This window comes from Myiozetetes cayanensis, unplaced genomic scaffold (genome assembly GCF_022539395.1).
Source record: "Myiozetetes cayanensis isolate MyiCay16 unplaced genomic scaffold, myiCay2020 scf3, whole genome shotgun sequence".
Taxonomy (NCBI): domain Eukaryota; kingdom Metazoa; phylum Chordata; class Aves; order Passeriformes; family Tyrannidae; genus Myiozetetes; species Myiozetetes cayanensis.
This window is the reverse complement of record NW_026087521.1, coordinates 3,720,396-3,745,124: the sequence shown is the minus strand read 5'-3', so window position 1 is coordinate 3,745,124 and position 24,729 is coordinate 3,720,396. Positions and strand designations below refer to the sequence as shown.

Sequence of the window (24,729 nt, the reverse complement as noted above, 5' to 3'; positions counted from 1 at the left end):
AAGGATTTCACACCCCAGCTTTTCAACTGCTCAAGCCACGACTGAGAAGGAAGCAAAGGAGAGCAGAGGGAAGGACTGGGATGCCAAGGGTGCAGAGATGAGGACAGCAAGCAGAGAGAGCCAAACCAGCAGGCAACCGCACAGAGGGAGGGCAGGAAGAGGGAGACAGGAAGGTTATGTTGCAAGGACAACCAGCAGAGCCCACAGAGGATTTTGCAAAGCGCACATCTCCGCTCCCTGGCCGGCAACAGCTTAATGGGTGGTCTGTGAGGAGATGGGAGCAGCGTTACAGGCTGCTGGCAGTCAGAGGCCAGTGTGAGAGAGGCTTTGATCCTCCTGAAATGCTCTCCTGATACTCTCAGGTGCCTGGCTGCCTTTGGTAGCAGTATGGCAAACCTTTCTGCCCCATAGCCCAAGGCCAACCAATTCTCCCACAAATCCCCACGTTGCCATCACCCACCAGAGCTCCAAGTACAAACAAATCAGGAAAATAAGCACATCCATTGTGTCCTTCCCGCATTTGAACCCTTTCCCTTTTGCTCTGTGTTGTCAGCTGTGCTGTGTCGCCCCGTGGGAGGACAGGACTAACAGCCACAGCAGCCTTTGCCAGTGGGCTCTTCTGCACTGGCACTTGTGGAACAGCTCCCTCTGTCACCTCAGCTTGCCCCAAAAAAATCAGCAGCGAGTTTGAGATCTCTCCCAAATACCTGCCCCCTCCCACCCTTTTGGGAATAGGAGGTCACTACCATCCATCATCCCAACAGTGGACTGTGGTGCACTAGACAGCCTGAGGCAGGTTTTGGCTAAGCAGGATGATACACAGACACTGGAAAAGACAACCTGCTTCTTAACCCACCCTAGGCATGGACTTGCCTGTGTATTCAAGATTAGCAGCCCCTCACCCCACAAAAACTTTCCCTTCATTTTCAGTTCGCAAGGAAGCCGTCAAATTGCTCGTGAGTTTTCCTGAGGTTTCCTTCAGAAAACCTTCTTTGTTAAAGAACAGTTTTTAGTGTGCAACTGCAGGATCCCTCCACGTGAACCCCAATTCTTCAGGACCAAAGGTCTGCCCCAGTCAGGCCAGCTTTACTGGCTGAGTGTAAGTGGTACAGTGAGCCTGCACTAGCAAACAGAACAGGCCTGTACCCCTGACCCACCACATCCCACCCACCTTGTCCTTCCAGAGCTTCAAATATTCCTATTTCTCACTCTGGCCTTCTCTGCATCACCTCTGGAAGGCACTGTGAATCTTCTCCACAGTTAGAGGGACATCAGCACTGCTTACATGTCCAGTGGAAAGATATGGGAAGAGACTCACAGACTCACACAAGAGGCCAGATTTGGCCATCTGCTCCATCACCTTATGCAGCTCAAAATTGCCACTGTTTTGCAACCTCTTTCTACAATCACAGAATTATTTAGGTTGAAAAAGACCTCTAAAATCACCAAATTCCACTGTTCCTTCTCCTTTTCTATTCTGAGCTTTGTTTTTAGACTATGGGATGAGATACTTCCACAGAGGAATCCATCCTGGAGAACAGATTTATACAGGATTTAATTCCAGCCCTTGACAGGGAGATGAGAGAGTGCCTCCCAAGTTTCTACTGCATCTTGGTCTTCCAAGGACAGGAAGCTGCTCTGTACCAAGATAACTCAAGACAAAGATGAAAATGAAACAGTAGCATGGCCCAAGGGCTGCAAGAACTTCAGCTATATAGAGACAGTGGGTTGTTTTCTCTTCACCACGGAATGAAATGTCTCCTTCTTACCACAGCAGGTTTGGAGTCATCCCAGGACTGCTGATCCACATCAATCATCCAGGTCTAACTCACCACTCATTCATCTAACTCTGAATGATGCCAGGAACATGAAAGTTAATATTTTCTGGCATCTCATCAGGGAAAAGGGAGTGGTCCCTGGACAAGCCCACAAGACACATGGACACATCTCCTCCTTCCACAGTGAGGAAGCAAGGCTGGAAGAGTTGAGCTGATCCCAGATGACCACACACCTCCTGTAGGTGCTGGTTTCCTACAGCAAGGTGGTCAGAGGCATCCTCAGATACAACTTGTTGTCTTTAGTGGATCAAGCATTGTCCAGAAGCGCCATGCTCCGTGGATGGGAAAGGATTCTTTTTACAGGAAGCGTACAAGACTTTCTGCCAGACCACAATGCCAGCCAGCAAAAACGAATCTGCTACCTGGAGGCTAAAAAATAAATTAAAATAAAATAGATGTCTTTCTCCTCACTGTGTTCAGAGCTTCCTTCTCCTTGCAGGAGAGTGGTGAACTGGTCCAAAGGATCTTTGCAGGCTCCATATCACACCTGTTAGGAGATTATATGTATCACACTCTCCTTGAGCCCTCCCAGTTTCTTGTCCTTGGTCCTAGCTGGAAGGTTGGATCATGGATAGACACTGAGCCTATCCCAAGCCTTCCCTTTTAGCTTAATGAACACCCTTTGATAAAACCCCCTTACAACCATCTCCCACCCTGACAGAAATTAATATCCTCCCCTTCACCTTCACCCCAAAGGATGCACACACTGAATTCTGACTGTCCTCCTCCAGAACATTACTGGTGCTCCCCACCATCAGCAAGACTTCCTTGGAGCAGCCCAAGGACCACTGGAGCCAGCAGGAACCTCACACAGACGTGTTTCACATATTCCACTTGTGCGTGGGAGCCCAACTGCTGGCAGAGCAAAAGCAGCACTGCCTGAGGTATGTGAGCTGTTACCACACAACAGGATTAGGTTTAATCCAGCTGCCTAATGCACCAAGCTGTCAGCACAGCCCACATGTTACTGCCAGACAGCTTTATTTACAGTCTTTTGGGGACCGCGTATGCACGGAGCAGGTAGGAAAAAGCTTAACCACGGCCAAAGCAGAGGGTTCAGGGGTTTTGAGGAAAGGCAAATATTTAAAAGCACTGAAAGTTGAACGGGTTGACAAGGTGGGAATGGGAAAAGTCAGTAAAAACTTCTTAAGAGATACTCAAATGGTACCTCCAAAACCAAGGGATCTGATTATCAGTGCCAAGTACAGAGGCGGGTAAGAAATAGCAGGAAACATCTGAATTGCACAAAGTGCTGACTTGGAGGGCGAGAAGAGACTTTCAGAGATGGGGAACTGATGCACCAGAGCACCCAGACAGGTCTGGTGGAAACCACAGACCCCCTCTGGCAAGTTCTGCATCTGAAACAAAACGACTGAACCATAGAATGGTGTGGGTTGGAAGGCACCCCTTGGGCAGGGACACCTTTTACTGGACCAGGTTGCTCAGAGCCCCATCCAACTTGGCTTTGAGCACTTCCAGGGATGGGGCACCCACAACAGTGCTGAATGGGAAAAAGTGAGTGAACAGCTGGAATCTGTCCCCAGTTTGCAGGGTCACACTGGTGGAATCTGGTCTGCAGAGATACTGCTGCTACCACCAACACCCAGGAGTTCCAAAGCTTTGCACCCCTGCTCAGAGCAAGGGACCTGACCACACATTCTACCATCTGAGGATGATGCTCAGTCCTTTCCTTACTTTCCCACCCCTGGTCTTAGGGCTGGAAAGGCCAAGCAGGCTGAGGACAGGACAGCCCCTCAGGTTAGAGCTATTTTCAGCTGTATTTCCTCAAGCATTAGCAGCCAGCTCCCTTGGCTGCTCCGGGACGTGGGAATATGTGTTATGGAAATTTTGTACATCACCACCACAAGGGCCAAAAGCGGCCTACACAGGTCCTCAGTTAAACTCAGCAGCTGGCACAGAGCATGTTCTCCTAGAACTAAATTTGACCAGCAGAGTTCAACAAGCCACTGAACAGATTTTAAAGGCCTCCAAGCAACATGCCTTTCCATTTCCAGACTCTGAATGAGCACAGAGCTTCAATACTCAGTGACCACAACCACAGTCCCACACAGATCAAGATCCAGATGGGCATCCAGAGAGGCATTGTCCATTTTTATCCCCTTCATTTCTTAATGCTCCTCTAGAAAAGTTTACTTGCACACTGCAAGAACTATCTCTCAATGCAAATTCACAGCATTTACTTACTTAAAAAACACAAACCACTGGAGTATTTCTCAAGTAATGCTTCCCTCTAGGAAGCTGCTCACTGCCATGGCAATGGGGGAAGGAGAAGGCTGGAACAGGTTGGAGGCAAGGCACAAAACTGAATCAAGCTTGATTTGCCTGAATCAGGCTCTGACTAGAGCCAGCACCTCCCCTGCTCAGTCTGTACAGGCCCAGCAGCACCTCCAAGACCTTTGGTATCCACTTCCCACATCCTTTGAAGCTCAAACTCTGCTTTGTTCTCCTCCCTGCAGAGGTTCCCTACAGGGAGAGGGCCTACAGCCATGACCTGCTACAGCAATGGTGCACAGAGTGTTTGTGGAGTTTCACAGAATCCTCCTAGATTGGTTTGGGTTGGAAAGAACCTTAAAAAAATCATTGAGTTCCAATCCCCCTGCCATGGGCAGGGACATCTTCCACTAGACCAGGCTGCTCAGAGCCCCATCCAACCTGGCCTCAAACGTCTGCAGGGACAGGGGTTTGTTGGCTTTGAGTACATGTAAGGCAACCAACATTTCCCAAGGCTGACTTGTACCAAGAATACACCTCTCCAATCCTTGATCTTAGGAGCCAAGCAACCTCAGAAGAGGTAGCAGCTTTTAAAATGCAGTTTCCTGTGCTTAGAGGCAGCTCAGAGATTAACGAAGAGCTTTTGGGCGAAGATGGAGGAACACAAGCATACAGGAGCCTTTGACTCTCCACTAGCTATAAAACAGGTCATTCCTGGCTGCAGCAGTGCTTGGCCACGAGCTCAGGCACAAGAGAGGCTGATCTCAGAATGACTCTTTCTGGGTTTTTGGAAATATGGAAGTAATTGATTTTTCTAAACAATTCTGGGCAGCTGGATGCTTAAAATAGCAGCGTGGATTTGGGGCCTTTCCCTCCCCCTTTTTTTTTTTTGCTTCTCCATTAAGCTCTTGCAGTCACACAGGGAGAACCTCCTGGGGCTGTGCAGGCAGGTGGACCAACCAAACAGAGCTGGAGGGGCTGCTGGTGCCCAAACTTCAGGATATCTGCAGTGGCTGGCATCAGCTGCAGGGATACAGCCACAAGCTGGAAGAATGCAACTGCAACAGATGTTTTTTTTTTTGCTCCAAGCTGATGCAGGAAGATGGGTGCTGGCTGTACTGGCCAAAGACACAACCATTCTCTCCTGATGTGTGGAGCAATGGCACTGAATGCTGTTTGCAACATGGATTTGGTGCTTCCCTGCCTTTCTGCCCTCCCTCCTCTGCAGGACTGCAAGAGACACTTTTGCTTCTCAGGAGAACTGAGGAAGCAACGCCGAGTCTGGTACAGCAATTAGCCCAGAAAAATGAATCATATTCCTGGCGCCTGAATCAAAGTGTACAGAGTTTACAAGCATCTTCCAAACTGTTTTGGAAGTTACTTAACACCAGAGATGAGAATAGCGGTGTTTTCCTTCCCCAGCCCTGCAACAGGATTGCCCTGGACATGCCACTTGGCTCCTACCTAACTTTTCCACTGTGGTCACTCTGGCCAGAGACCTGCACCAAAAACTCTGCTTGGTGGGTGAGACATTTAGTCCCCCCAAATCCAGAACCAAATTCAAGCAACAGCAGAAACTTATTTTTTACTAATGAAAGCAAGATTTCCTCAGAGGAATGAGCGGTTTCTGTAGTCTAAGCCAGCCCTAACGAGGGCCCAGCTGCAGCTCAACAGAAGTTCACCACTGCTCTGCCAATACACTTTTAATGTTTCCTTGCTGCTGCTCAACTGCAGACGTGGCACGTGGAGCTGAAGCTGTGCCCTGGGATGGCTGTGCTTGGGTTTCCAGCCCCTGTCGCTCAAAAGCAGAAAAATGCCAGTCCCTGAATCAAGAATATCTGGATTCTTCTGCTGCCTCATCTGAGTAACTTTATTATGAAGGAGGAGCCATCAGGGAAAATAAAAAAGGTAGTCTCCACCAAATGCCTGCTGTCAGGATGCTGAACCTGCTCTGGAGATCAATGAAGTGTTTAAAGCCACTCTCAAGTTTGAGAGAACTGGCCCTGCCACATCCCATCATTTCAACTCATTCTGCTGTCTCACAAACCCAACCATTCCCTTCACCCTCTGCCATGATCCATTTATGCATGCTGACTGTGGCTCTGAGAAAATTCATAAGTCAGTGGGGCCTCCAACCTAATCCTAATTTGATCCAGGTTTCACCAGCTCAGTTATCAGACCAGCTACTAAAAATACAAAGGAACAAGACTAACTTCAGAACAGACTCAATTATTAAGGTGAGAATGCAATTTGCATGAATAAGAGGTATTTTCTCGAGTAAGACTGAATTCATCTGTATATTAGATGTACTGTAAAACAGTTACAAAGGGTTAATTTTTCCCTTTCCTGAAGCCAGAGAAGCTGTGCTTTCCTGGAAGCTGGCTCTGCTCTTTCAGAAGGGAACTGCTACCCTCTAGTGGGGCTGAGAGGAGCTTTTCTGATACTTTTCCATGTCAAGGCAGGAATTTAAGAGAGAGAGGTCAGACTTGGGAACTCAGTTTTGGGGCCACACTGTGCCTGGCTGATGCCTATTACAGCTCAAGGGAAATGCAAGGACAACTCCACGTTTTGAATGGAGAGGCAGGGAAAAACCCATGAAAGAACCCCACAAAAGTCACCACCACTACCCCCAAACATCTTAATTTATCCTGTGCATGTCTAGGGATATATTATCCACCCAAGGAAACATTCAGCCTTTCACCACCAACCTGCTACACTCAGATGTGTGCTTGGCAAGGCCAAGAGTTACCCATGACCTAGTGATGTCCCAGCATTTAACACCACACTCTGGGAGCTCCTTGGAGAAGGGGTAACAGAAGGCTCACATGTTTTAGCTCCAAAATGTAGTTCCTGCCATTTTTTCCTCCCCATTCCCAGCTGGGAACACCATTGTGTGGAGCACTGACACCTACCATACTCTCCAAAGACCAAGTAGGTGTATTTCTTGTGCTGCACGATCCAGGAGACAACTTTCACACCCAGCCAGATCAGCAGCATCCCCAGCGTGGCATCAAGGATGAAATTAATAAGGTAGCTAAAAGCAGAAGAAAATTCAGAAAATTTCAGTTGTGTTCTTAAGTCTTATTCAAGATTTTTAATTTTAATTTCAATATGGCAATCATTAAAAAAAACCCCCAAGATTCTCAATAACTGCACTTAACTGTCCAAGCTTAATTCCTCTTTCTTTTATTGGATTTTCCTGTACCAGCAATCTTTTAGTTTAAAAGCCTGTTTAGGAGAGAAGGGAGCAGGCTCCACCAGCTCTCTGGCACTGCTCATTTATTCACATAGCATTAAATACTTCCTGGGCTACACCTGCTTAAAAGTTACCCTCAAAATAGGAGGCTATCCATTTGCAGTATCTTTTTTTCTTATTAGGACAAAATCCCAAGCTTCAGGGGAAACAAAACAAAACTGTTCAGGAATTTCATACAAGAAAATGGTAGCTTTTTGGACACCACAGCTGCTCTACAAACTGGGCAGCAGAAGAGGCAAAAAAGTCTATTTTTTTACTGAGCAGCTGCAAGAGGATCCTACAAGCAGAGACATGGACAGTGGCAGGTTTTGGGAGAGGTGATGAGCCCTGGCTCAGTAGCAGCCACCCTGAGGTCCCCAAAAGCCTTGAGTTCAGGGTCCCCAGTGCAGATCCAGGAGCTGAATCCATCCCTACCAGGGTATTTGGGTTTGTTTGGCAGCTTTGGTTGTTTAAGTGACACTGGACAGAGCACCAGAGGCAGGAGATCCACATGGACCTTTGGGGATTTGGATAGTGTGAGATCTAATCCAAGGTTTGGTATTTTTATGAACATCAGAGGAAAAAAAAAAAAAATGAGGCTAATGTTTTTTGTGCAGTTTTCCATTTCTGCAGTATTTTCTGCCAGATTTCTCCAGCATGAAGAAAATGCCAAGCACAGAGCTACAGGAATGAACATTTCCTTCTCCTGGAATTCGACACTGCCTCTGAATCAAGAAACTGAAAACAACAATCTGCTTTTGATATCCACTTTGAAAGCATAACATGAAGTTTTTCTACATCCAAAGGCTTAGACTGGGCTTTTACAGTTTCCAGCTGCTGAAATCAGAGCATTCAATACAAACATGAGGCTCTGGTGGTTTATACTGGGCAGGACATGTAGTGTATGAGCCTCAAAGCCCAGGGACAGGGCTGGAGGCTTTTAAGCTGCCTGGTTCAGGATGACAAGTCAAGCAGCACAGGGAAACATAAAACACACATTAAAAATAAACAACACACCCAAAGGGCACAGCATAAGCACGAAAGGGTTTCTTTTAAAACAGTGTCTGTTTTAAAAAAAACAACAATACATCATTTTAGAGGTTTTATGTAGCCCCAGCCAAACTTGTGTCTGCTTAAAGAAACATACCAAGGTGCAGCACTTTAATATATAAAAAGGAGACAGGCCAGAAGGTTTTCAGCAGCATTCTGAAGCCTAGAGGAGTTTCTCAAAATGAGATGAGGTTAAATCTGAAAACTGTAGCTGCAAAGTGACTGAAGTAAAGGTGAAACTTCTAAATCAAGTCTGAAGTCTGGCTTAGAAATCCCCCAAGCAGGACCAGCAGACTGCAAAACAGACAACCCAGACCCCAAAAATAAGCTCAGCAGGGTTTATCCCAAGTTTTCCACCGTGTGTGATCCTTCCCAACACACTTCTTCCTTTGACAAATGTAGGGCATGAATGCAAGTGCCTTGCATACTTACAGGGAGCAAGGGTCCTCTTCAGTGAGATCTGACAGGAAAACATTGGCAAAGTGGATGAAGAGGGCACCTATTGCTTGCTTGGAGGTATCATAAAACCTGGAGAAAACAAAAAAGGCAAAGAAATTTGTGCCCTGAAGCATCAGCAGCAGAGCAGTCACCCAGTGAAGAGCCCACATGGATCTGCTTTCCTTCGGGATGCATTCCTGATGCCCAAGAGGTTATGTGTGCTGTAAAAAGGGCTCTTTGGCCAACTCCAAATACTTAAAAAAAAAATAAATCCCACTTCAGCACACATCAGTTCAACCCTGCAGCAAAGGGCAGTTCACCCTCCAGCTCAGCCTCAGCTTTTCCAGCCACCAGTAGATGCAGGGAAGATGTTCAGCTACTTACAAGTTTTGCACCTGTACACAGAGACTTGGATTGAATTGAGCATGTGCTGATCCCACCCACACCTCTCATCAGCCCCTAAATCCTGCAACACAGAGGTGCTTTGTAGAGGTGTCTGAAGCCAACAGCAGTTCCCAGCTCCCTCACATCAGCACACAGCCAAATCTGCTGCTGGTCTATGTCTGAGCTGGGTCAGGGGACACCAAAGGGATTAACTGAACTTAAGAACAAAATCTGACCCTGTCTGGGAGACAGCCCAGGTGCAGGTGTGCCAGCAGACTGGAGGTGACCATAACCCTTGGTTCAGTCACCTACAGTAAAACAAGCTTTTCTGAAAGAGCTGGGCAGGGAATTTTACTTCTAGGGAGCACCAGCTACTTTATGGAGATTTCCTTGGTAAACAGCAGAACCTTTCACTTAACAACTAAGTGTCATGCAGGATACACAAGGGGCCTAAAAGATTGTCAGTACAAGAGACAATAATATTGCATATATGGTCTTTTCAGGTTTCAAATGAAAAATCTCACCATATCCTCCAGGGACGCCTCTCTGCCTTTGGTTCCTTAAATCGTTTTACTGCAAAGAGAATTAGAGAGGTTCCATTAACCACCAGAGCTGAGCTGCTACCCACGTGCAACCTGCACCAACCTTCGCTGCAACAGCAGTCAAAAAAGTCCTGCAGGACCCTCAGCATTTGCCAGTCTAAAGCTGAGAAAAGCCAAAGGACCTTCCCAGGGCAGTGGTGGAATCACTGTCCCTGCCAGTGCTCAAAAGCAGATGTGGTGCTCAGAGACAAGGATCAGTGGCGGACCTGGCAGTGCTGGATGGATGAACTCATTCTTGGAGGGCTCTTCAAACCCTAATGATTCCATGATTCCATTCTGGGACTTGATGCAAACTAACCAGAGGTACCCACGGGTCAGGAGGACGAACACCAGAGGTGTTTGAAGATCAGTGTGTGCTTCTGGCATCCCCCAGCAACAGCCTTCCCATGCCATGGGCAGTGACCTAAGGGAAGCTGGAGAGGGTTCACCCCTAATAAGAGCCCTCCTAATTTTTCCAGGCAACTTGAAATCATGACAGTGAAATGACATAGCCCAAAAATCTGGTAAGCTTTTGAGTCTCAGCAGGGCAGTAAAGCAATCTCTTCCTTGCAGGACCAGAGGATCCTTGAGGAAGCAGAACCTCCCACACATCTCCAGCCTGAAGTGCCAGCCCCCAAAACCTGTGAGCCTGCACGGCTCCAAGCTTGTGCCAGCTAGTAGTAAAATAATACTTCAACTACTCAATATTTTCATGCCCACTGGCTACCACTGTGGAGCAGCAGTCTGAGACACGTGGCTCCAGTACCACCAACCATAGTTCTGAATGAGATATCTAAAGTAACTTTTCCTTCCTTGAAAACACACGAGGTCAGGTAACTGCTCTGTTCACTCCAGCTGTGTTGGAGCACTCAAGCTGCTGGCTGAAGCCCCACCACCTGTCCCAAGGGCTCATTGTCCTGGGAAATGCCTTCCTGGTCCAGCCTGGGAGGATGCAAGGACTTCCCTGACAGGAGCCTTGACATTTCAGAAGTGCAGCTTTGTACTACCTTTCCTGGCCAGGTGGCAGAGCAATTTATGAAAAAATGATAGTAATAGGACAATGGGGAACTGTTTTAAACTAAAAGAAGAGATATTTAGACTAGATATTAGGACAAAGTTCTTTACTGTGAGGGTGGTGAATCCCTGGCACAGGTTGCCCAGGGAAGCTGTGGCTGCCTCATCCCTGGAAGTGTCCAAGGCCAGGTTGGACAGGGCTTGGAACAACATGGCCTAGTTGAAGGTGTCCCTACCCATGGCAAGGGGCTGGAACAAAGTGATCTTTAAGGTCCCTTCCAAACCAAACCAAACCATTCCATGATTCAACAATCTCCCTAACCCCAGTATTTCAGTCAAGCACATGCAGGGGTTTTGGTGCCACTCTCAAATCCACAGAAAACCAGCATTCCAATGACCTGATCAGTTATCTGCCATTAATGAGTGACAAAGCATCAATTAAGTTATACCAAGCAGTTTGTGTCCTACCTCTGTCCAGAAAAAAAGCCTTTTTTCCCCTCATCCAGCTGAATCCTACCACGAGATATTCCTGCAGCAATGACTTCCATCAGCACAGACAAGGTCTATCATCTCCCGTGCCCTTCAAAGGGCCACTTGCATTTCATCCACCCACAAGCATGAGACCCATGCACCAACCAAGGTGTTTGAAGTACTTAAACCAACCCACAGCTCATGGGCAAAGACCATGACGCTGCAGAGTGGGTGCTGGAAGGGTCCTCAGACCACCAGCTGACCACTAACCTGGCCACGAGAGCACCAGGGATGATTTTCATTATTCCCTTAATGAGAAGTGACATGTTATGTATCCACAGCCACTCAGGCTCAAAATACAGTAATTCAGTGTGATAAGATGACAAGTAAGAGGTAAGAAGTTAATGGTGTGGTGCCTTGTTGAACACAGCTTGTCATGCCTCATTAGATTTAAGAGAGTTATCGGAGACTGTGTAATTATCAGAGACAGTAAAACTGTTGTATTAAAGATAAAAGCTAGTATTATAGAGAAATAATTAACTGCTTAATAGGGCATTTACTGTGCAGAGCTGCAGCAGGCTGTCTCCAAATTAAACCAGAAATCCAGCCAAGATTACTGGAGCTTAACAGGGAGCAGAGTCATTTGGTAGCTGTGACCCAGGGGTTAGGGGTGATGCTAAATCCACACTAAAGCAGCACCAGGTCTTAGAAAGCTCAAGGAGATGATGGGGTCCTCTGTGAGGGAGCACAGAAGGGTTCTGGAACAACAGGCTGAGCAGTGACTGCAAGGCATCACACTCCTCTTCCAAGGCCTGCAGGGAGCCAAGTCATGCAGGCACAGACACAGGCTCAGCTGACTGACACTGCAAAAAGGCTCAAGTCTCATTTGCTCTTCACAAAACACATCTCCACTCACTGAGGTCAACTCAGTTTTCCACCAGCTGTAGGCATGGATTTGCTACCATGGCTCAGGTAAAAGAAACCTTAAGGGTGGATTGATCTAAGAAAAGTTGTGCCTGCATCAAGCAAATAAGACATATGTGATAACTTAAATTCCAGCACCCACAATCAGCTAAAATTTTTAAAACACTTTAAACCAATTAAAAGTTGAGTTTAGTGCACAAAAAGCTGAACAAGATGGGAGAGAACCACCACTCAATTTGATTGAAAAAGAGAATAGTGTGTACTGGGTTTACAGCAGAAGACAGGAGGAATTTGTCTTCCCAACAGTGCTCCCAGCTACAGCATAAATTATTTTAACTCTGCTTCCCTTCTCAGCTTTGTCCATGTGCAAAGCAAGATGGCTTATGCAAGGAAGCAATGTTACTGCACATCTTGGGAAGAAATTCTTCATTAGGAGGGTGATGAAACACTGGAACAGGTTTCCCAGAGAAACTGTGGATGCCCCATCCCTGGAAGGGTTCAAAGCCAGGTTGGATGGGGCTCTGAACAACCTGGTCTAGCAGAAGGTGTCCCTGCCCATGGCAATGAGGTTACAAATGGATGACTTCTAAGGTCCCTTCCAACCACTCTGTGATTCCAAAATTCTGTAAGTGCCAGGAGAAGAGGGCCCAGGTATATCCCATTGAACAGGAGCCACTTAGACATTAAACAGCTGCCATCACCACTGAGATGAAAGCCTGCTTTCTTGAGGGTCTGTCCTCACAAGTTACCACTCCAACCCTCTTTGGCTCCAGTTACTGCAGACAAAAAGCTGTGAAGTTGAACCAAAAGGGAAGTAAGATGAGTGACAATTTGAGAGACATACCCTGCCCACAGCTGAGAAAGGGTAGGGCAGGAAACAAAATACTTCCCAGCCCTTCCTCTTCAGTCAAGGACAATAAAGATCAGACAGGCTTGAAATCCCCTCAGAACCACCAGGCTGGGTGGAAGCTGACACGTCAGTAAGAACCAGTGAAATGTTAAAAAATATTTGGGAGGAGTCTTCAATATACATCTGTAAACAGCCAGAAAACTAAAAGAAGATATAAGCTCAATGACAGTTATTCTCACTCCTTTTCCAGGGTAATATAGAGGTAAACATTTATTATCATGTTCTCTTGATGCAGTAGAAAGGGGGCAGAGAGCTTTGGCTGTCCTAGACACATAAAACTACCCTGAAGTTATCTGAACTTGAAGCAACCAATGTCCCACAGTTTACTTTTGGTTTAAAACACAAGTTCTCCAGTTATAACTAAGACAAGGACAGCAGGAACCACCCAGTCTCCTTGTGCTGTTCCTCACCCCATCCACGGCAAAGCATCACCCTTGCATCCCCCACTGACCCCACACTGCATTCAGGCAAACCTGCTGCCGATTTCTGCATCAGCACAGGTGCCTTTTGTCCTTGTTGGAAACAAAAAAACCTAATTTAGGCAGTTAACTGCAGAATCAACCAGCTGCCGATTACCAAAACAGGCTACCAAGTCTGGTTTCTACAAAATTAGAGGGGAAAACTTACTTCCTCAGGAGATGGTTAGACGTGCTCGGCTGAGACTCAGACCGCCCCCTTGGTAAATCTTACTGCAATCAACCACAGGATTCAAAAGTTGAGGTTTGGAAGAGAGATGTTGACTCAACCGACCTAGTTTGACCCCACAAAACTCAGCAATGGGCCCCAGGGGATGGATACTGAAAGTGAACTTGATACTGGAAGTACTGTTAGAAGCATTAAGAGACTTAAATTGTGAAAGATCCACCAAAAACACAGGCTGAAATGCCAAGAACTGGTGATGCTTTAGGATGGGGAATAGCGAAACTGCCTGCTGTAAAGCCCGTGTCCAGGGCCACATCCCACTAGCAAGAGGGTCAGGACTTTATTTCTGGCCTGTGCAGAAGAGGACTTGGAGCTACTGTACCAGGGAGGAAACAGAAGCTCTTCCCCTCCCCAATCTCCCTGTTATTTATAGGCAGTACAGTCTCCAACAACACATTTTAACCCATTTTGTAGGACACACCCTTTCCCAGGCTTTTTCCAAGCCCAGGCAGGAAAGAAGCCAAGATGCAGGATGCAAAGCCAAAACCCTGGGGTCTGCTCTATTCTTAGGCTGAGCCTGCAGCTCCTCAGACAGCTCGACCCGAGACACAATGGGAGGAAGTAGCAGCCAGTGTTTGCTGAGAGCAGCCAAGGTGCTGCTGCCCAGATAAGTGTGAAACATCCACTCTACCATCAGTTCAGGGAGCAGCAAAAGCCCTGGTTCTCCTCCTCAAAACACCTGTCAGAGATTTAAGGAGACTGACTGCCACCGACTTACATCCTCTGTTCTGCACAAGGTGTGTTCAGTCATTCCCTCCCAAATACCCTTGTACCAGTGCTACAGGATCATAAGAACCTCCAGCAAAACTGGCAGAGGGGATACTCTTAGGAAGGAACAGAAATGGAGCTTATGTTCATGGAATCATAGAACGGTTTGGATTGGAAGGGTCCTCAAAGACCATCTCGTTCCAACCACGCCTGCCACGGGCAGATCAGATTGCTCAGGAGCTTCAGTCTGGAGCATATCATTTGATGAACACAGTAGATCTTGTAGGAGACCTGGACTGGGGATGGAGTCCAACTCAAATGCAGAATGCTCTGGGGAGGCAGTAGTGATTATCTCCTATAAGGTATCACTACATTTCAAATCAGTCCCTTGATAAACGGAGTTTAGACAAGAAAAGAATAAAGTTAAGACCAGAAGATCCAAGATGATTACAAGAAAACACCTGAAGAATGAAGTGATGCAGCTGGACAGTTAGTTACCATAGAATCACAGATTTTGGGTTGGAAGGGACTTAGTTTCAAACCCCTTTTAACTTTCACGATGGCATTTTATCCAACCCCAACTTTAATCATGAAAATCTACCTGCTATACAGTTTTCTGACAAATGTAAAAAACCCCACCAAACCAACAGACAAAAAACAAACCAGCTGGAAATTTAACAGACTCCTTAAAGCTTTACTTGCTACATGTCTTAGTTACAGAAGACTAATTTCCCTGTAAGTTCCTCATAGAGTTAGGCCACCCAACAACATCAACTGCTCACCACACGTTGCAGAACCAACTTAGCAAGGTGCTCCACTGCCCGCAGATTAGAGAGAACTTCTCACACAGCTCTACCTTGCCAGCTCATTTCTCAGCTCACCCAACCCACTTGTTCCTTCAGAAACCAGGAACCTCCCAGCCCCTGCCCAGCCACGGGGTTTAGCTGTTCAAAAAGGTGACAGCCAGGAAGGGGTCACTGTGATGAGCAGCTGAAAATTCAAAAGCCCTGTGGAAAGCTGTGTGCAGCTTAATGAAGCACACTGAGGGCTGCACAGACCTTCCAGCCTACAAAGCACAACACGTGTTTTCCAAGCTCGACCAGTTTTCAGATGTACTGAAGCAGAAGAAAAACGTACTGAGAGCCCTGCCATGTGCAGCTTGGTGCTTAACCCACAAACCTACATGTAAATTGGCTACTACAGGCAGCAAAGCTCTCTGCCAGAGGCACAGTTAACCTCTGGGGCTTTGTTCTTCCCGAGAGGGAAAAGCACACACTTACAAGGGTGAAGCTGGAATTTAAGTACATATGTGTGAGAATAACCAAAATCGCTCACAATTACACACTTGTGTGAGAGGAAGCAAAGTCAGCAGAGCCTGTCTTGGGCACAGTAAGCCTGTAGTGCTCTTGTGTCTGGAGCAGATTTATTTCAAAACAGAACAGGAGTCTGGAGAGATCAAGTGCTCTGTCATTTATTTCTTCTCTTTCCTGACACGGACTCACACTTCCACCCACCTTTATATATTCAGTGTAAAAATCAAAACACAAACCAGAAGTCACTCAGGATACTTTTGAAGCACAGGAACAGTGCAGCAATTCAAACTGTGTACTTCAAACAAGCCTGAACTTAGCACTGGGGCAGGATCACAGAATGGTTTGGGTTGGAAGGTCCTTTAAAGGACATCTAGTCCAAACCCCCTGCCATGGGCAGGTACACTTTCCACTACACCAAGTTGCTCAGAGCACCACCCAGTGTGACTTTGTGAATGTTTCCAGGGATGGGCAGCCTGTTTCTGTGTTTCAGCACTCCCACTGTAAAAAAAAAGTCTCATTATATTTACTTTAAATCTATCCTCTTTTAGTTTAAAACCATTACCCCTTGTTTTATCACCACAGGGCCTACTAAAAAGTCACAAGAGGTGGCTTAAGAATCCAGTGGAGATCAGTACCACAGCCTTCCACTCAAATTTCAGACACTTCCATACCCAAGGATGCTATCTCCCATTTTCACTAACCAATTGCCCGTAATCCAGGAGAAAAATGCACTGAAAGGTTAGTTGGTAAGTCCACAGAGACCAGAGACCAGGAAACACAGACCACAGAGCAAGGGGATAGTTCTGATGTTCTTTAACAACTCTTTTCTACCACAGAGCCACTACTTCTTTAACAGGAAGTCTGGCAAACTCCTATTTTGTGGTCCTGTCTCAGGACAAGCTACTTGGGTGAAACACCATCCCATGTGTTGACAGAGCATCTCCATCAGCAAGTCCTGCCTGGAGGATCAGCACCAGGGTCCCCATCGCCAACAACTCTGTCTGTTTAGACTAAAAGTGTATCCAGCAGGAGCAGATAGAGGGACACTGCTGTCACATGAGGCAGGATCAAGAAATTTTCAAAAGATAAGCTGAAAACCAAATTTCACTGTGTGAAGTGGACTGTGGAGCTCAGTCCAGTGCAGCTCTACTTGCCTGGCAGCATAAACACTCTCCTAGACCTAAGTCTATTTTCACACCTACAGCACAAGTTCTGCTAAACCTCATTCTTGGAGCTCAGAAGGTTGCCAAGACAGTTTCAGGAAGACAGGAATTTGGAAGAGAAATAAATGTTCTTACATGTCCTCCCCACTGTTTGTGGTGGGGTAGAAAGTAGGTATGCCAGCTCCAAAGAAAACCTTTTCCATTTACAATGGAGGCAAAGATTCTTCAACTCCCAAAATCTGTTTCTTGTGCACTCCACTTTAATTCACAAAAAAAAGGGCTACAATTTGTACAGAATATCTCCCCTCATTTTTCAAAGGATTTTGCTGTCCAGTGTGCAGACCTGGATAACTTTTGCTAGCGTACAGACCCTTCCTAAATAAAATTTTAAACAAACAGCAGCAACTGTAGGAACTTGGCCCTCAAAGAATCACAGCCAGCCTCTGCACCTGAGGTAACTGCAACACTGCTCTCTGCACTCTGCTGAGTGATGCTGAGGGCAAAGCATTACAAAGCACTTCAGATGGGACTGCACAACTATCCACACTTCCCCCGTGTCGTGACCTCCCCAAGGGGAAGCTCTTGCACAGGAATCCAGATTGCCACAACTGCGCAGCTGCTGAACTTCACTGCCTCTGCTTTCAAGTGTTGGTTTCTCAGTTCTCCCAGCAAGTGCCCTTACAGCCAAAGGGCCTCCAAAGCCACCCCAGGCAGGTGGGAAGGGTAACACCTCATTGCCATTTGATTACCAAATGAGGCAAAGCTGCAACCAGAGCAAGCCTTGGACCGTACGGGAATTAGGCTTGGCTACAACCTTGAAGACCTTCTTGCTGGAAAAGCAAGAGAGTGTTTGTAGGCTGAAATGAATTCTGTCATCACTACTGCTCGTGGTAGTCGACAGACTGATATAAACCTGCTAAATAGCTTTCCTGACTCCTTAGCATTTACCTCTGGGTTCTGTTTTCACCGCATAAAGGACCCATTTCACATACCCCACTGCAACCACCCCACTCGTCTCATTCAATCACTGAAGTCTAACTTTCTCCTTCGTTAGGTTTTCCTATAAGGTTGGCTGGAGAAAAACCTGTCCACAGCTCCAAGGAACACAAATTCAAGGACACAAACTCTTCTGGCAAAAAACTTAAAAATTTATCCTTCCTATGCCTGGGACCCACATCATGAGTACTCTGAGCACACTCCCTGCACACACCTGCAAAGCTTCACAGAACACAACATTTATTTTTAGTCTGAGTTCCTCTCAGTGTTTTCAAGTGCTCTGAGCAGTAGCCACACAATTTGGAAGTCTTATTTATTCAAATTCAGGTGCTCCTATAGCTGAGCTGCTGCTTTAATATAGAAGGAATAGAAAGGGCATTGGCTTGGGTTTGGTCAGGAATTTCATAGCATGGTTTGCATTGGAAGGGACTTAAAAGACCACCTAATTCCAACCTTCCACTAGTCCAGGTTGCTCCAAGCCCCATCCTACCCGGCCTTGAACACTTCCAGGGATGGGGCAGCCACAGCTTCTCTGGGCAACCTGTTCCAATGCCTTCCCACCCTTACTGACCTTGTTTCCACTCCCTGACCTGTAGGTCTGAGCAAACTGTCCTGCAACATGCCAGTAAAACAGAAATCAGTCATAAACACAACAGAAACACACACCCAGGAATGTCACAGTACTGAAGTAAGAAGTACCAGAGAAGGGCTGACACCAGTGACAGCAGCATCCTGAGTTCTAGATGATGCAGTCATCCAGGTGGGACCACCTGACTCGATGCTGGGCTGGATGCAACGGAGACGCAATCGAGGTTCCCAGGAATCCTTTTACTCAGCTCAAGACACTTCTATACCTCCCAAAGGCTGGAGCCCTCTCCCTCCCAGAAGGCTGCCAACCCAATGGGCCACAGGAATAGCCCAAAAGCTGCAAGGTGTTGCCCAGCTCAAGGCCATTGGTAAGCCCAGTACAAGCATTATGGGTTAGGAGTCAGCACAGGAACAGCCCAAGAGCAGATCCAAGAAAGCCTCTGGCTGGGAGTGACAGGGGCACAGATAAGACCCAGATGGGGTGGATTAGGGACCACCAGCCCAGCTGCAGCCAGAGGAGGTGCTGTGGTTGGGATCCCAGGGTTGTAAACACATCTGCTTTTGGGGTCCCAGCCAGCAGTTCCTCCACAGCTTTAGTCACCGAGCTGATTCACAACAAAACCGCAGAATCAGCTTTCGGTTTCTCCTCATTAACCAAGATGTTGTTAATGTTCAAGGAAATATCAGCCCCTGCAGCAGGGGGAGGACAGCAGTTAGCCCAGGGTTGATGATTTGCTAGGAGGCATTCTGACATGATTTACCGGCATCCTTGATTTTATGAGACACCCCACGGAGTTTACGGGGCAATTAACCCGTATGCACGTATCACCAAGGGGAACAGGAACAGAAAAAGAGATCAATCTGTTCTTACTGTCAATATTTGGTGAAACACAAGCAGTGACATGTTACAACTGGGCTTCTCCAGCTGGAAAATAGTATCAGTTATCGCTGGGAAGAACATGTTGCAGTTTTCCCTGGCAGCCCGGCGTTAACCGCAGCGCTGGAGCCTTTGAAAGTGGTTTCCAGAAGGCAGAGAGGGGCAAGAGAACCTCAAAATCTGCAGCTACTTAGCCAGAAGACTTGAAAGTTTCAGTTCCCTGTCACCACAGGCTTTCAAACAAGAAAAACAGATCGAGTTCTGGCGTGTTTTTCAACTTGCGTTAAACCACTTAACCCTAAAAAGTAGCAACACACACATTGCTCTGAGCAAAACGCAAAACGCAGCTGCAGCACAAAACAACAGTAAATTCTCTCGGCTCTTTCAGCATTAATATTCCCCACCTTTTCACAGGATCACGGAATCACTGAGCTTGGAAAAGACCTCCAAGATCATCGAGTCCAATCATTAACCCAGCACTGCTAAGTCCACCAGTGAACCACATCCCTAAGTGCCACATCTACATGCCTTTTCAATCCCTCCAGGGATGGTGATTCCACCACTGCCCTGGGCAGCCTGCTCCAATTCCCCTTTCGGGGAAGAAGTTTTTCCTAATATCCAACTCAAATCTTCTCTAGTGCAACTCGAGGCCGTTCCCTCTGCTCCTGGAAACCACAACCCGCGTGATTTTATCCCCTCCTCAGCTGTTTTCTCTCTCTACCCTCCTTGGCAGTAACCAGCAAAACACTTTCTCCCTGTAAACTCCTTCCCCAGCCTCTCAAGCCCGGAAACTTTGCAGCTGAAGCGAAACTAAACAAAACAGCATCACAACGCAGTTAAATCACCCTCACCCAGCAGCGCCGTAGCGGGACACCCGCCCCGTTTTTGTCAGCCCCTCCCCAGCAACTCCCAGGGTTACACCAATAGTTTTCACCCTTCATTAAAATTTTCTGAGCGACTGAGCACCGGCTCGCACAAGCGCAGCCAATTTTAGCAGATTATCGCCGCACGTTCGCGGTGCTTCATTACCATCAGATTAGGGCTGGGGAAGGAGTGTTTGTTGTTTTTTTTTTTCTAAGAAGGAGCATCTGGCGCTGCAACTGCCGGCTCGGGAACATCCACCCGCAATCCCACGGGGGAGTCAACGCACAAAACTTGGGTGATTTTAAGCGAAGGGGCGCCCACCCCACCGAGCATCGCCGATGCACGGCGGGTCCCCCCGGTCCCCCCCGCGGGCAGGGGGTGCCCCCGAGCCCCCCGGTACTCACGCATGAGGGTGCTGAAGGCGCAGAGAGCCAGCAGCGCCTGCAGCAGCACCCCGAAGCGCCCCAGCAGAGCCCCGCTGCCGCAGCCGTGCGCCGGGCGGGGGGCGGCCATGGCCCGGCGGGGTGGGATGGAGCGGGACGGGATGGGATGGAGCGGAGCAGTGCGGAACTGTCCCGGCTCCGGCCCCGCCGCGCACAAAGGCGGCCCCCGAGCCGCCCCCGCCCCCTGGACCGCCCCGCCGGCAGCACTCGGGGCGGGGCGGGGAGGGAGGGGAACCGGGATGGGGAGGGGAGAGTGGGATGGGATGGGAGAGAAGCGGACGGGGTCGGAGCGAGAGTTGGGGACAGGGACGAGGATGGAGATGGGAATGGGGGTGAAGACAGGGATAAGGATGGGGTTGTTGAAGGGGTTGGAGGTGGGGATACAATAGGGACGGAGATGGAGACAGGGATGAGGATGAGGGCAGAGAAGGAGGCAGATGGAGATGGGGTTGGGGATGGAGATGGGAGCGGGTATCAATATGGGGATGAGGATGGAGATGCGTAAGGGTTGGAGATGGGGATGCAGTGGGGATAGATAGGGATGGGGATGAGGATGGAGAAAGAGATGGAGATGGAGATGGGGATAGAGATGGAGATGGAGACAGGCATGGGGATGGGACAGAGATGAGGATGGGGACAGAGGTTCAGATGGAAACAGGGATGGGGATGGGCATTGGGATAAGGGTGGGGATGGGGATGTGGATGTAGATGAGGTTGGAGATGGGATGGAGATGAAGGTGGGGATCAGGATGGAAACTGAGGCAAAGACAGGGATGTGAAGGGGGTTGGAGGTGGGGATACAATAGGGAGGGAGACAGTTGTGAATGTGAATGAGCATGAGGGCAGAGATGGAGATAGGGATGGGACAGGGATGGGAATGAAGATGGAGACAGATAGAAGTGGGGATGCATATGGAGATGAGGATGGGGATGGAAATGGGGGTGCTGCTGGGGACTGGGGTGCTGGGTTGGGGAAATTGTGCTGAGGTTTGGAGTGCTGAGTTAGAGAAGTCCTGATGAGGAAAGCAGTGCTGAACAGGGAAGGGTGGATAGGGATCCTGTTGGGGTTTGAGATGCTGGGCTGAGAGAGTCCCAGAAGTGTTTGGGGTGCCAAGATGGGGAAGTCCTAGCAGGGTTTGGGTTGCCCTGGCTGGAGAGGTCCTGGCAAGGTTTGGAATGCTTGGTTGTGGAGGGTTGATGAGGAATCATGGTCAAGATGGGGGGGTCAAGTTGAGGGGTTAAGGAGGGATGTGTTGGGTTTGGGAAATCACAGTGGGTTTGGGGTACAGAGGTCCGGGTGAGGTTTCAGGCACCAGACAGGAGAGGGTCCCAGCAAGATTTAGAGTGCTGAGTTGGGTGGAGTCCCAGTGGGATTTTGGGTCTGCTGATGGGGTCAGGTTCTCAAACTGCATCCTCAAACCTGGGTTTTTTTGCCACTCTGTGTAATGTGGCTCCCACTCCTCTTTACTGTCCTAGAGGTCAGGTTTCATTTTTTCTCTTTTTACAATGTACCTGAGACCATTTTAAGAACCACTCAGGTCATGCACTGGAGTTTTCCTCCCTGACTTTGCAGGGTGAGAGCTTGTGTTTAGTTACAAAACCAAAGAGGCTGCAAATCTCATCACAACACATGACTCTGAGCAATGGCCTTAAAAACAGCGGTAAATGAGACAAGAAAATCGTGGGAGCTGGCCTGCTTCCCAAGGAGATTCAGTTTACAACACAGGAGGGAATTGTGCTATACATGGACTTGGGAATCCCCTGTCCTGGGGAGGTCATTAGTGCCAGGCACTTTGGACTGGAGGCTTGATCCTCCTCCAGCTGCCAGCACTGAATTTCCCCAGCCCCTCAACTGAGCCAACACATCCCCTGGTACCAATGTGCCAACTCCACACCGCTGAAATAACCCTCATGGAAAACAGTCCCCTCCCTTTTTATTTAAAGTGTGAATTGAATTTCGGGTTGATAGATGTTCATTTAGCTCACTGACTTTAATCACGGTTTAATCACGAGTTCAGTCAGGAAGGTGGAAGTTTCATCTCACTAACTCACTTTCAGCTGATTTTATATGGGTAATTGTTAGTTTCATAAAAAGGCTCATTCCCCTGAGTTGGTAAATCTGATTGTGTTTTGCAGTCAGTTGCCTTTATATTAAACTCTAAATCAAATATTAAAGTTGATACTCTTATATAAGCCAGTTGAACACACTGTATGTGGAAGTATCTATTAAGCAAATACTCATCTTAACACAGATTTACTCAGGTTCTAACTTTTTGCATTTTCTCAGGTTTCCTAGGCTGCTGCTAAAGAACCATTTTCAAGAATTGCTGGATGATAATTTTTCTCCTGGGAATTGCCTTGGACTCTATTTCCCAGGAACAGCACAGCAATTGGTGAAAATAAAGGGGAAAAAAAGACATTTAATCAAGACTGATACTTCTTAAACAAAATTTCAGTTTCTATGAGTAACCTGCAAATTATCTGTAAGAGATGGTATCTATGACGCATCAGGGACTTGCCCAAGAGAACAATTTTCCAAAGGCTGCCTCTGAGCCAGTGGTGCCCTCTCCCCTTTCCTCTAGCTCAATTAATGGTGACTCCTCCCAGCTGTTTTATCAGCAGGACAAAGTTATCTGAAGGCTTATTTCCAGGTGCTGATGGGTTTACAGAGCCTCACATGTGTGAAAACACTCGGGTGTTTTCTATATAAGAGGGCAATAAACAGAACGCCCTTGATTTCAGCCCTCCGTGCAGGAAGAGGGAGATATCCTGCTCCACACTGTCCCGTGAAACCACAGTTTTGCTTTATCAAAAGCACGATTTGCACTTCAAAATATTTGCACTTTCTGAACCCATGCAAAAAGTCGTTAAGGCTCAGCTGTTTCTGAGGTGGAGTCTGGGAACTCTGGCTACTAAATTATTCTATATTAATTTGGCAAATAAGAAGCCCCGCAACTGGATCCCTGTTTTTTTGTTTGGTTGGTTGGTTTGGGTTTTTTGTTTGTTTGGTTTTTTTTGTTTGTTTTGTTTTGTTTTTCCCCAGGGTTTTCCATCTCTTCTCAAGTGCACAGAGAGGCACTGGATCCTGTTTCTACCCAGTATAAAAAGTATTCAAAAGTGGGTGTCTGCCCGAAGTGGTTGTGAGCAGGAAAAACTGCAGCCAGTGGAGCAGCTGAACCCACGTTCTTCATCAGTACCCCCAGCTGCCACACCTCAACCAATTATTTTCCTCAGGGAAATTTTCCTTTGGGGCTGTGGATTTTAGCCTGTGTTGATGCAGAGCTGTTTTCCAAGCAGGAAAAGTTCCTAGGGTGAATGTGCACCCTCATGTGTTCAGGGTCAGGCCCTCCAAAGCTCTGTGATGGCTCAGCCTGGGGAAGAGAAGGCTCTGGGGAGACCTGAGAGCCCTTTCCAGGGCCTAAAGGGGCTCCAAGAGAGCTGGAGAGGGGCTTGGGACAAGGGCCTGGAGTGGCAGGGCAAGGGGGATTGGTTTCACACTGACAGAGGGCTGGTTTAAATTGGATATTAGGAAAAATTTTTTTCCTTGAGGCTGGTGAGACCCTGGCACAGGTTGCCCAGAGAAGCGGTGGCTGCCCCATCCCTGGAAGCATCCAAGGCCAGGTTGAGACAGAGGTTGGGGCAACCTGGTTTAGTACAAGGTGTCCCTGCCCATGGCAGGGGGGTTGGAACTGGATGATCTTCAAGATCCCTTCCAACCCAAACCATTCTGTATTTCTATGATTTGAAAAACACCCAACAAAATAAGAAAAACAGACCAAGTAAGCACTTATGCGAGAAGTAGGATTTAACAAAGGAATCATTAAAGGAAACAATACCTAAGACAAATTAACTTAAATATTAGGCCATGTGCATAAGCACAAAATCAGAAAAGCCAAGACGTCAAATTGATTTCAAATGATTGGACATGGCCCTTAGTGCCATGATATAGTAATTAGAGTTGGATCAGGGGTTGGACTTGATGATCTTGGAGGTCTTTTC

At 47.5% G+C, this 24,729-nt stretch overlaps 1 protein-coding gene across 1 annotated transcript in view; it reads right to left on the bottom strand.

Annotated features, from left to right (window-relative positions):
• LOC126644636 (store-operated calcium entry regulator STIMATE-like) overlaps window positions 1-20,830 on the bottom strand; it is a 32,807-nt gene extending 11,977 nt beyond the window's left edge. The window contains exons 1-4 of the mRNA XM_050324197.1: window positions 20,693-20,830; window positions 9,702-9,750; window positions 8,788-8,883; window positions 6,983-7,104 (exon numbers count right to left, since the gene is read on the bottom strand). Coding sequence (XP_050180154.1) covers window positions 6,983-7,104; window positions 8,788-8,883; window positions 9,702-9,750; window positions 20,693-20,801 — 376 coding nt within the window. The 5' untranslated portion in view covers window positions 20,802-20,830. The remainder of the gene's footprint in view (window positions 1-6,982; window positions 7,105-8,787; window positions 8,884-9,701; window positions 9,751-20,692) is intronic.
• Window positions 20,831-24,729: the final 3,899 nt, after the last annotated feature.